Genomic DNA, 12441 nt, shown 5'->3' with positions numbered 1-12441 from the left:
GGAAAATCTTCCCAGCTAGATTTAGCGAGAAATTAGCCCCGCTAAGTCTAGCGGAAAATTTCCCCGCTAAATCTAGCAGAAATTCTTCCCAGTTAGATATAGCGGGAAATTTGCCCCGCTAAGTCTAGCGGAAAATTTCCCCCGCTAAATCTAGCGGAAATCTTTCCAGCTAGATTTAGCGGAAAATTTCCCCGCTAAATCTAGCAGAAAATATTCCCCGCTATATTTAGGGGAAAAAGTTCCCAGCTAGATTAGCAGAAAATTTTCCCCGCAAAATTTTCCCCGCTAAATCTAGCGGAAAATTTTCTCCGCTATATTTAGCGCAAAAATTTTCCCCGCTAAATCTAGCGGAAAATTTTCTCCGCTATATTTAGCGCAAAAATTTTCCCCGCTAAATCTAGCGGAAAATTTTCTGCGCTATATTTAGCGCAAATATTTTCCCCGCTAAATCTAGCGGAAAATTTTCTCCGCTATATTTAGCGCAAAAATTTTCCCCGCTAAATCTTGCGGAAAATTTTCCCAGCTAGATATAGCGGGGCAAATTTTCCGCTAAATCTAGCTAAGAATTTTTTCCGCTAAATCTAGCGGGTAAAATATTCCGCGAGATTTAGCGGGAAAATTTTCCACTAGAGTAAGCGGGGCAAATTTTCCGCTAGATTTAGCGGGGAAAATTTTCCGCTAAATCTAGCTGGGAAAAATTTCCGCTAGATTTAGCAGGGAAAATTTTCCGCTAGACTTATTAGGGCAAATTTTCAGCTAAATCTAGCTTGGAAGATATTCCGCTAGATTTAGCGGGGGGGGGGGGGGGATTTTTCGCAAAATATAGCGGGGAATATTTTCTGCTAGATTTAGCGGGGAAAATTTTCCGTTTGACTTAGCGGGGCAAATTTTCCGCTAAATCTAGCTGGAAAAAATCCGCTAGATTTAGAGGGGAAAATTTCCCGCTAAATATAGCGAGAACATTTTCCGCTAGATTTAACGGTCAAAATTTTCCGCTAAATTTAGCGGGGAAAGTTTTCCGCTAGATTTAGCGGGGAAAGTTTCCGCGAAATAAAGCGGGGGAAATTTTCCGCTAAATATTGGAGATACTTTTGCGCTCGATTTAGCGGGAAAAATTTTCCGCTAAATTTAGTGGTGAATATTTTCCTCTAGATTTAGCGGGGAAAATTTTCCGCTAGATTTAGCGGGAAAATTTTTCCGCTAAATTTAGCGGGGGAATTTACCCATCATGCACCGCGTGGTTACGCCGACGGCGACGCCGACGCCGACGCCGTTCGAGCCGGAAAGGGGTGCCTAAGAGCTGCGCTCTACAAAGAGTAACCAACACATCAATTAAGCCTCGTCAATAGCGGGACTAGTAACTCAAAGTAATCACATTAGTAATCAAATTATCAATCGCCCCCCCAAAAGAAATTCTAATTGTACAAACAATTGTTCTAAGTTACCAAATGTGTAAGCGAAACACGACCACTGAACACAATAAGTGCATATCTATGTTGTGGATTAAATTGACTGACCCCAGGATTAAATTGTTTGGCGCTTGGATTAAATTGTATGGCACTGGGATTAAATTGAGTGACCCCGGGATTAAATTGATCGTCGCTTGGATTAAAATGAGCGGGAAAACCTGTATATGGGTGAGTTTAGGTAGTATCTCTCTTTCTGTCAACTATACTTTTATCCAGCAGTTCACCTTATAGCTAGTCAACTAAGCTCATATTTCAACCCGAAGAATATACTAATATCGCTTTAGTGGGACATAGTACGTAATATAATACATAACCCGCTCGTCAAAATGACTTCTCGATTGCTACTAAAACCTGAATTGAAATACGAGTATCAGCTGCTTAGTGGGGCGCCGGCGGGTTAACATGGCCCTTGGCTCAAGAAGCGGTTGCTTAATTTTCGTAATTTTCCTGCAGCCTGTGTTGTTGGCCGAGCAGACTGGAGCTGTTTTGTAAACGCGGATACGCACAAAAGCTCGATTTCGCGGACAGATAAGTCGCATGGTCGAGGCATGCGAGTTAGCTGTAAAGTTACTCTCTGTGGAACAATTCTATAGTCATCGCCGCTTTCCTTAGATGATCAAAACTGATTAGTATATTACCGTCTCTCCGGAGCTCATAGTTTCGGTTTTGAACGAAATCTCCGAAACGAAAGTTTGACACGAAAAGAACAAAAAAAAAAACACCGGCAAAACAAAACTATGCTTTGCAAGTTTATCTGCACCGGCTACACTTAACCATCTCAGTTCAAATACCTATAAAATTGGGCATTAAACAAAAGAAAATCTGTTAAATTGAACGCGCCACCTGTTCAGGCGGCCCGGCCGAGCCGCCGCGACCTGGACTCAGCCGCCATGTTTGTTTGGTGGGGGCGCCCCCTATAGGTCGCTGGAGTCGCGAATAGTCGGTTACAAGTCAAGAAGGTAGGAGAAGCTCCTCCCACAAGTGTGATGCGCCCGTTTCAAATCTCTCCGCAGTCGAAAGAAGAGTTCACTGGAAACGCTCCTTGTTCCGCTTCTATGGATTCCCACTTGTCTCCAATCCCACTTTTTAAGAAAGCGACCTTTGTATTCATCGGAGAGGGAACCGAGCCCCTAAAAGCAGCCTTTGTATCCATCGGGAGGGAAGCTAATCCCCGAAAGTCGTATTTGTTTCCGTCGGTGGGGGAGAACTCTAATCTCCCTCTCGTGGCTTCCACAATGCTAAGTCAAAGTCAAAAGGTAAAGCAAATATGTACAGAAAGGCAAGACCCTCCTCGCGCATTGGCCGCGACGTCACGGAAACAGTGGGACGCTATTGGATGCGGAGGTGGCGGAGGGATATCCGATTCCCTTTGAGGGGCATTTGCCGCTACCTTCTTAACCTGTAACTGACTATAGCTCACACTGTTGACGTACCGTGGTGTCGGAATAAAATGGGCATACTAAAACAAAGCGTTCATAACGAACGCTGCGAAGGTAATCCATGAAGCGTTTGTTCGAGCTCTGTATCATACAAAACGAGAATATATAATCAATTAGAGTTTCCTTATTCGACGAGAGCATTCGTCACCCCTGCCTCGGAGAACAAGGAGATAAAAAGGGATAGCAATCGAGCTATTCATACGGGAAGAGTCCACAAGGGTCCCGCAGGCATATTTCATTCAGCCAGCATACCGATCGTGGGCATGGTCTTGGCCAGGGAGCGTTGGAGGAACACGCCATCGGAGCAGGTCGGAATGCCTTGCAAGGCCTATATTATGCCGAGCTAGCTCTTGGCAGTCCCTTGGTCGGTGGGATCGTCGCCGTTGTAGCTTTCTCCGGATGTCTGTAGATCCAGCGTTCATCTCCGTCTTGGTTGATTTCAAGTAGTTTTTTTTTTCTCTTTCTCGCTGCTTGAAGTCAGGACGCACGTGAAGAGCACGTGGAAGAAAAAAAAAGTCTGTCGGCCGTCGTTACGAAGAGACGGGGCGATACTGTCGGACATGTTCATTTGATCGTAAAAATGTGCGTAAGACACAGTTCGAGCTGTCGTAGGATTTAATCGTAACTTACACAAAACTTACAAAAATTTCCTTTCGTGATTATCACTTTCTTTTTAGGTTTTGTCGTACGCATATTTAGAGCGTAAGATCGTTTCGTGATTGTTTAGGAACCTGCGAAAAGCCATTTCCGCAACGTTGTACTCACCGTTCCGCTGCTTGTGAAAAGTAAGACTTCAAAGTGCAATTAAAACAGTCGAGCGGCGCGGGCTTGTCAAGAGACGGAAGCACGGCAGACGCGCCACCATTTAGGTAGGCAGCTCCCAGGATTTTTTTTCTTTTTTTTTTTAATTAAGTGCTTTTGGCTTTTGCCAGTTTTGATGGTACTGTATATGCCTAATACGAAAAAAGCAAAACACAAGCAGGGGACAGAGGTAGACATGTCTCTGTCCCCTGTTTGTATTTCGCTTTTTTTCGTAATGAGTACTAACCCAACACGCTCGTCAAACTTATCTTGTCTATGCCTCGTGCTTTCTTAAATCTGCATTGCGACAAACTCGAGCGTGCTGTGCTATTGATATTGAATTTTTGTCTCCGGATTTGTAGAAACACTGGAGCGGCACATAGACGACTGCTAGCACGCGTCCTTATGTCAAATGACATTTGTCTAGTCATGATTGTTACAAAAAAGTGAAAGCCGTTTACAAATCCCTGTAACGCCGAATTGGAGCGCAGCTCTTGAGGAGGAGGAGTGAAGGGTACTGAGGGGAGGGTAGACCCCTCCTCCTCCCCTCATTCTTTAATATGCTCCGGGGGGGCGGTCACGTGACCTCGGGGGGGGGGGGGGGGGGGGTGTCACGTGACTTCGGGGAGGGGGTCACGTGACCTCGGGGGTCACGTGACCTCAGAGGGGTCACGTGACCTGGGGGTCACGTGGGGGTCACGTGACTTTGAGATGATCTTGGGAGGGGTCACGTGACCTTGGGGGTCACGTGACCTTGGGGAGGAGACCACGTGACCTCGGGGGTCACGTGACCTCAGAGGGGTCACGTGACTTGGGGGTCACGTGACCTTCAAAGGGTCACGTGGGGTCTTGGGGTCACGTGACCTTGAGATGACCTTGGGAGGGGTCACGTGGGGTCACGTGACCTTGGGAGTCACGTGGGGTCACGTGACCTTGAGATGACCTTGGGAGGGGTCACGTGACCTTGGGGGTCACGTGACCTTGGGATGACCTTGGTTACGCCGACGGCGACGCCGACGGCGACGGCGACGGCGACGCCGCTCAAGCCGGGAACGGGCCCCTAAGAGCTGCGCTCTAAAAGGAATAGAGCTTTCCGGAAAGATCTGGCGCCCTCGGCGTCCGCTTTACGCATTGTGACGTTCAGATGTACGACAGCTGAAATTATCCAAGAAGCGAAAGCAAAGTTGACGTTGATTTAACAGTTTGTGACTTCAAAAAGCCAAAAAGGCGGAAGAAAAGAAAAAGTAGTCATGATCCTTTTTTTTTGCGTGTTTACATAATTTTTGCGTGCGTTCTGAGCTCCTAACGATAAGAAAGAATTAATCGTGTTGCTACCAAGATATACGAAGCATTCGACCCGGCACGAGCGTACATATGAACAGCCCCACAATTCCCCTCGTTGCAAGGTCTCCTGGGATTTTCCGGAAAGGTCTATTCTGGCCGCTTCCAGTTGTGGCGTCTTTCTTCGCTTCGGCAAGCGAACAAAGTACGCAGCGCGTGCTTTGTTCGCTGGGTTGTAATTTTGTAAACATATTGGATAGGACCAAACGTTTCGTATGATTCCTTCTAAATTTAGTCGGAAGCGTTTCTTGTAAAATTTCGCAGGCCGCACCGTACAACATACACAGATCAGGATCCGCTGCAAACCTGATCAATATTAGCGAGTTTTAGTAGACCGTGTTTCCCGCTCCGCTAAGCCCCTCCGCTACCCGGAACTCTACAGCCAAGGCCATCGGCGCGCAGGCGCAGTGGCGGTTTCTTCATAGCGGAGGGCTAGCGGAGCGGGAAACACGGTTTACTAAAACTCCCTAATGGCTGCCACCAGAAAATAGAATAATCAGACAGAGAATAGCGTTTGTATATGTCAAAAACAGTTATTTACTTATGCTATAGTATATATCACAGACCAACTTTCAGGTGGATCTTCACTTGAGAAGTTCATAGACGTTCATGTTCAATACGTATGAGCCGATTGATTTAGCACGCGCTTCGTCAGAACTTCAGTGAATAGGAAGTGAGAGGAGGCAACGAAGATAAGATTGTTTCAGTTGTACTCAGCACAGCCTACAATTATTTATTTAGAAAAAAAAAAAGTTCCCGAGTGGTGATGCGAAGACCCGGCCTGTGACTTGGACCGTGACAACCATCCAACGCTTGTGAGGTCACAGCCGCTGAACCACAACGCTCGGAGCTCGTATCCAATGACTGCGGTCAGGTAGGACACTCTGTCTGAACGAATCGAGTTTTCTGTTCTAATAGTGATATGACATTTCTACTGAGATATGCGCTCCGTTCAGCATAGCCTGTTTGATATATATTGCCGCCGCGTTAGTGACGTTTTGGCGTTTGGGTAGCATTAAGAAATTTTCGTAGGTCGTACGCCGCAAATTGCAGGCCGCGTGGGAGCTTGCTCAGCTCCTATTGAAAGCAATGGCACGGGGCCATACTGGCAACGCAAATAGAGAGTTTTAGAATATGGGGCCCCAGCGTTTTGGTTCCCTTAAAGGAGCTGTGCAACGATATTCAATTGGAATATCTTTCTCTCTACACGAGCTTACTGGCACATCTGGGACTCAAGGATACTCACACGCAACGCCATTGGCCAAGAAACTCCTTTGTTGCGGTGGAATTTCAAGGACAAAAGCGATCATTTTCATTCAATCTCTCCTTTGCAAAATTTGATGACGTAACTCGGGGATCGCAGTACACCCAAGTGACGATATTTGAATGCGGTTCATAGATTGGACCCGAGCATTGCGTGGGCACTCGACTTGGGCTAGTAACAATTGCTAGCTCGAGAAGCATTCGGGTTGTGACCCATGTCCAATCGCTGCAACGACGACAACAGCCGAGCCATAACAATGTCTGGAACTCAGCGCGTGTCTTGCGCTTTGCCGACCCCAGCGCGTGGCTATGATCAACACTGGCGGCATATAATCGGCTCCAGATCACGTGGCCGCTTGTTCTGGCTGCGAGTTGAGGGGGTGAACGCTGCTCGTTTTTTTAAAATTTTTTTCTGGGCCTTCTATTGCGTGGGGTGAAAAACGAACACGTGTTTCATAGGTCATTAACGTTAGGGATTCGTTTTAAGCGGTATTTGCGCAAAGTACAAAAATTGTTGCATTGCTCCTTTAAGAAATTGGGGGACCCAAACATAACGAGGTTTTTGTCGACGGCTTATAGAATAGAGGTTTCGCAAAGCAGCGCAGCGCGCTTGCGTTTCCCGCTTGCAGCGCCAATGCGGCTTACGAGCGTAATTATTCAAAAAGAAAAATATGAATAAAGATAAAACATATGCGCTGAGCAAGTACTTTTTTGTTTACAAGTAAGAGCTAAAGTAAATGCCAATCAAGCCGGCTAAAACAAAAGACAATCTAAAATCAGTATAAAGGTTGTTAGCTGTATTCAGCCGTAACAATCCAATCCGTCGTGCGTTCTTATTTTGCGCTCATTCTGGGATATTCTGGGCGTTCGTATGCGCGTTTACCGTCTCTCGCCACAGATTTAGGCCTTCAACTATGCCGAAACTGAGACGAACGCGAGCGAGCATACTCTGCGAGCAGCTGCTCTATTTAGAAATGAGCTGGAGCGACTTTGAAATACTTGTTTTCAAGCTGCAGGTGGCCGTGTAATGAACGAAATCCACTCGGAGCCTCGTAGTAGCAATACGTTGCCATGTCAACGGTTACCGCGTCTTTTTAGGCTTAGGAACGGCCAGAATCGTGGATGAACTTTTAAATGGGGCGAGCCCACCGCTCAATCATTGTGACTTGAGCGAGATAAAGCAAAGCGAAAGCCGGTTGCACCATTCATTAGCAATGAAATTGGCCAATACTGCAGCGACCATGACGACTTTGCTCCAAAGCGAGCGGAAAGGGCGCCGTCATGTTTGCCGGTGCAACCCGGCCCCAAGCAAACAGGGACCTCACGCTATTTCTCGAATTTTGCGTTAAGGGCAAGCGCCAACCCAAAACCCCACCGGAGTTTGGGTTCTGCGCATGCGCAGTGGTGAGCCCCTATTTCATTGGGGCCCCCTATTCTAAAACTCTCTAATTTCTTGTGTATGATCTACCAAAACGCCCCAAACATCCGCCTGTCTTCTCATTTTAATAAAACCTGCCTCACTGCTTCAAAGAAGCCCAGACTCGTGCTAAGCCCTTAACCTGTCCACCGCGGCTCCGTTACTTCTCTTTGTATCCTCAAACGAAGACGCCTTCTGAAACAGGTGTTCAATCTCTTCTAAACTCTTGCCCTTTGTTTCAGGCACAAAAAATAAGACGGCAAAAAAACAGGCGGCTATAACGGCGCCGAACATCCAGTATGTGCCATCGGTTCCCATGAACTCCTGCATATCATGGTACTCCTTGACGACCACAAAGCCACAAGAAAAGCCGAAGGCGGTGCAGATGCCAGTGGCAAAGCCCTTGACACGAAGAGGCAGCATCTCTCCCAGGATGACCCACGGAAGGGGACCCAACCCCATTGAGAAACCGGCAAAGTACACACTGAGCACGGCCAATGGCAGCCAGCCGTAGGACTTGAGAAACTCGTCTCCTTGGGCCTTCCTGAAGTCGAAGCACAGTCCTAGGAGGACGAGGCTCAAGCTCGTCACGGCAGTTGAAAACAGCAGCAGGACCTTTCTTCCTAGTCGATCTATCAGGAGAGTGGCCACGAGCAGCACGGCCACCTGGATGACACCGACGATGATGGTGCAGTCTTCGGGAGACATGGACGTCCCGGTGGCCGCGAAAATGTCGTTCGCAAAGAAGAGAATAATGCAGATCGCCGAAAACTGCTGCATGAACATAGGAAGGAGTGTGCAGAGAAAGGGTCTGTAAACGTGCGGCAATGTGAGGTCGTGCAAGGAGAACACTTCAACGTTGCTGATGCTCGCCTCCAGAGTCTCAAGCTCTTTCTCGATCTCGGTGCCCACATAGAACTGCAGGGCCTCCATGGCCGCCTTGCGGCGGCCTTTCTGCAGCAACCAGCGCGGTGATTCATTGCACCAGGGCAATGTGGCTGCCATGATGACGCTGGGTGCGAGGCAGCAGGCAGCCAACCACTTGTAGTCGAGCCATTTGCCCAAGACGAAGACGATCAGGTTACCAATGGTGAGGACCATGTTGCTTCCTGCGTTTAGGAGTCCCCGCACGTTTGCAGGGCAGATCTCGGAGATGAACACGGGCACCGCGAGGGCCACTATTCCAATGCCGACGCCTGTCAGGAACCGGCCCGCAAAAAGCATGATGGTGGATGGTCCAAAGATGATGAATAGATAGCCAGAAGTGAACGAAGCCGTTGAGAAGAGGAGCGTACCCTTGCGGCCCAGCCAGTTCACAAGCTGCCCTGCGTGCGTCAGTAAAGCACTGTTGTGTCGGCACTTAATAATAATTCTTCAGATGATTGTTTTCCAGATAAAAAATTCGTAGATTTTTTTTTTTTTTTTTTTTTAGAGCGCAGCTTTTAGGCGTTTTGTTTCCGGCTTGAGCGGCGTCGCCGTCGCCGTCGGCGTAATTACGCGGTGCATTATGATGGGTAAATTTCCCCGCTAAATTTAGTGGAAAAATTTCCCTGCTATATTTAACAAAAAAGTTTCGCCGCTAACTTTAGAGGAAAATATTTCCCCGCTAAAATGAACGAAAAATTTTCTCCGTCCAATATAGCGGAAAAATTTCCCCGCCAAATTTACTGGAAAAAAATTTCCGTGCTAAATTTAGCGAAAATATTTCACCACTAAATTTAGCGGAAAATTTTCCCCGCAAAATTTAGCGGAATATTTTCACCACTAATATTAGCGGAAAAAATCGCCTGCTAAATTAAGCGGGAAAAATTCCCCGCTAAATTTAGGTCACGTGACCCCCCTCAGGTTACGTGACCTCCTGAGGTCACGTGACTCCCCTGATGTCATGTGATCCCCCTGAGGTCCCGTGACCTTAGGAAGTCAGTTATCCTTCAGTACCCTTCCATCCTCCTCCTAAGAGCTGCGCTCTAATCCGGCGTTACAGGGAGTTGCAAACGGCTTTCATATTTTTTTCTTCAAACAACAGATGTGATTTTTCACTTACCTCCAACCAGACCTCCGAAGACTGCACCCAGGGTAGCCAGCGCGCCGAACCATCCGGTGTCGTCTTCGGTGAAGTGGATGTGCTTACGGATGTCCTGCAGGGCAGGCGCCGAGTAGGTGCCCGTGAGGCCGAACGACAGCGACGCCATGTACGCCGCCACGACGGTCAGGTAGAGGCGCCACCCGGCACCAGCGGTGTCTCCTGCCACATTGACCACGGGCAGACTTGTCCGTAACACGTTTCATGTAACGCGTTACTTGAATTTAGTAGGTTTTAAGTAACGGAGGGACTACTTGTTTACTTTTCAAGATAAGAAATGAGTAGATTAAAAATGTGCATGCACATGACCCGACAGGATTCGTCTCGAAAACCAGGTCGAATTAGGGGAAGTGTGCGCTTGTTTGTCCATGTTTCTCTACGAGGCACGTGGCGATTCTATCTGTACACAATACGGGTGGAGGCAAAGCATCTACGCTATTCGCCTCGAGATCGAACGGTGTCGCCACCGTGCGGCCGAAATCGGAAGCATGCGAAAGCGGGGATACCGACGTGCATCGCTACGGGCGCACGTCAGAAACATGAATCTCGACGACGCAAGCCCGTTTCCGGCTGTGAGCCCTTTTCGTTAAACGCTTGTTGCTTTTGTTCTCGTTTCTTTCTTCCTACTAAAGGTTGTGTTATTTCGTTTCATGCGTGCGAAAAATGAGCAAAGCGATTATTATTAAATCGGATGCTTCCATAATATTAGTGTTGTGGATTGTGTACAACCGTTAGTCCCACATATTCTGGTTGTCTCGCACAAACCATAACTTTCATGAAACATTGAATGTTGATTGGAGCTGTGGTTCGATTAAAAAATTAATCCGACTGATCGCTACCCTTTATTACATTAATCTATTGATAAATCCGTTCGTTGATTTTTCACCGGTCATAATGTATCAAAGACGTTAAGACCACTTTTTTTTTTTTTTTTACAATTTAAACTATGTCGTAGATGGCATATTGCCATTTATGATACCAATCACAAGCACGCTGAAGTGGTTTATTGTGCAAGCCTTTGTCCTAAAAGAAATAAAGACATCCAAAATATTAAAGCAGGCTTTTTTTTTTTTCTTTTACTTTTTCCTGACTTTCTCCACCGCAAGATTCCGATTAAACTGCAAAGAAATGTATCGCAATTAAAGCGTTACTTTAATAATCTGGAGATTAATCGACGAACTTTCCAGTCCCGATATGCGTTAGGTGAGGGCGGAGGGTGATCGGAATGTGCCGTGAGTGTCGCTAGACCTCATCAGCAAAAGAGTGTCGCTGCGGCTCATGCCGTCCGTGTCCTGGTGCGAGTCGTTTGTTGTAGTTAAAAAGTCTACTATGTTTAAATAGAAGATTATTGAGCCAGAAATTTATAATATTAGCCTTTTGACATTCGAGGCCCTCACCGAGAAAATGAAAGCGGGCAAAACCACACTACCGTGAAAAAGCATCTAATAATTAACACGCACGCTACTGCGTTGCTCGGTGACACCCGTTTGTTACACTCGCGGCCGATATATTGGAGTAGTTTGCTTCACTTGTTTCAGTTGTCCTGCCAACGAACAGCTTCTGGATCGTAACTAGAGGAGGCCCTCATCGCAAAAAAGTGGAATTGTTCCGACTCCGAAAGACTTTCCCACGCCATGGCACAGTAAAGGGTAACATTGACTGCAGCGGAACTCAATAGCACGGTAATTTCCGATACAGCACTAACTTCTCTTCATGCTAAATATTTATATTACTGCAAAAGCTAAAAGTTACAAAAACAAAAACGCATAGAACATGCGATTTCAGAGCCCACAATACCCGTATTATGCTATCCGGGTTGGAATTTATTGTTTTAATTAATTCCCCTGGTGAAGTGATACATCTATTTTAAAAGAAACAAATACATAACATAAGTCCACCCGGAGAGAGGCATCCGTTAGGGTGATCCATGCTTCCCAACGTCTGCCTAGAGCAGACGACGCATCCACACAAGCGATGATTTATATTTAGGCCGTACGCTGGTAACACGATTCGATCTTCGCTGAAGCACCGAACGGTACTTCACCATTTTCCGCTAAAATTGTTAACCCACCGATAGTCTGCTACAGGAATCTACACCGTCTCGCGCGCGAACGTTGAGAGCCTATGGGGCAGCCATAGGCTGCCCCATAGGCTCTCAACGGCGCTTTGATGATGATGATGATCCTTTAATCGGCGCTTTGATAATGATGATAGCGCGACAGTAGCGCCAACTCTAGGTCGATCTTGAGGCTAATAGACGTTTTCTGTTCCCTGTCATTCTCAGTCACGTGGGTTCCGTATCTGGTATGCGGGACGAAAAAATATTAAAACATTTTAACCTGAAATATGCGAGAAAATTCAGTTGAGGCAGAACAGGAATGTGTGACAATCACACACTTTTCGTAAACACCTTTCAGCGGCATGGATAGATAAAAAACGAAGTTTTACCGCAGACCAGAAGTGACGACATTCAAAATGGCTGCGCCCTTGTGGAAAACGTGTATAATCCGTTCACCCTTAAAGGGGTATGAAATGAAAATGATGTGAGCGCGAGCTCTCAGCCCCTCGCCTCAATGTCGACCAGCGACAAGCGCAAGCCGTATCGCGCTCGTGACGTGAATAGTCCTT

The 12441-nt window shown here is 46.9% G+C and overlaps 1 protein-coding gene across 1 annotated transcript; it reads right to left on the bottom strand.

Annotated features, from left to right (window-relative positions):
- Window positions 1-7859: 7859 nt before the first annotated feature.
- LOC8050922 (facilitated trehalose transporter Tret1-like) lies at window positions 7860-9937 on the bottom strand. Its single transcript, XM_029987997.2, has 2 exons — window positions 9775-9937; window positions 7860-9055 (listed from the first exon to the last, which is right to left on the bottom strand). The coding sequence occupies exons 1-2, from the start codon at window positions 9920-9922 to the stop codon at window positions 7860-7862; spliced, it is 1344 nt and encodes a 447-aa protein (XP_029843857.2). The 5' UTR covers window positions 9923-9937.
- Window positions 9938-12441: the final 2504 nt, after the last annotated feature.

Source organism: Ixodes scapularis, unplaced genomic scaffold, assembly GCF_016920785.2.
Source record: "Ixodes scapularis isolate PalLabHiFi unplaced genomic scaffold, ASM1692078v2 PGA_scaffold0__279_contigs__length_252992795, whole genome shotgun sequence".
Taxonomy (NCBI): Eukaryota; Metazoa; Arthropoda; class Arachnida; order Ixodida; family Ixodidae; genus Ixodes; species Ixodes scapularis.
Note: the sequence above shows the minus strand (reverse complement) of the source record. Positions and strands in the feature narration are given on the sequence as shown.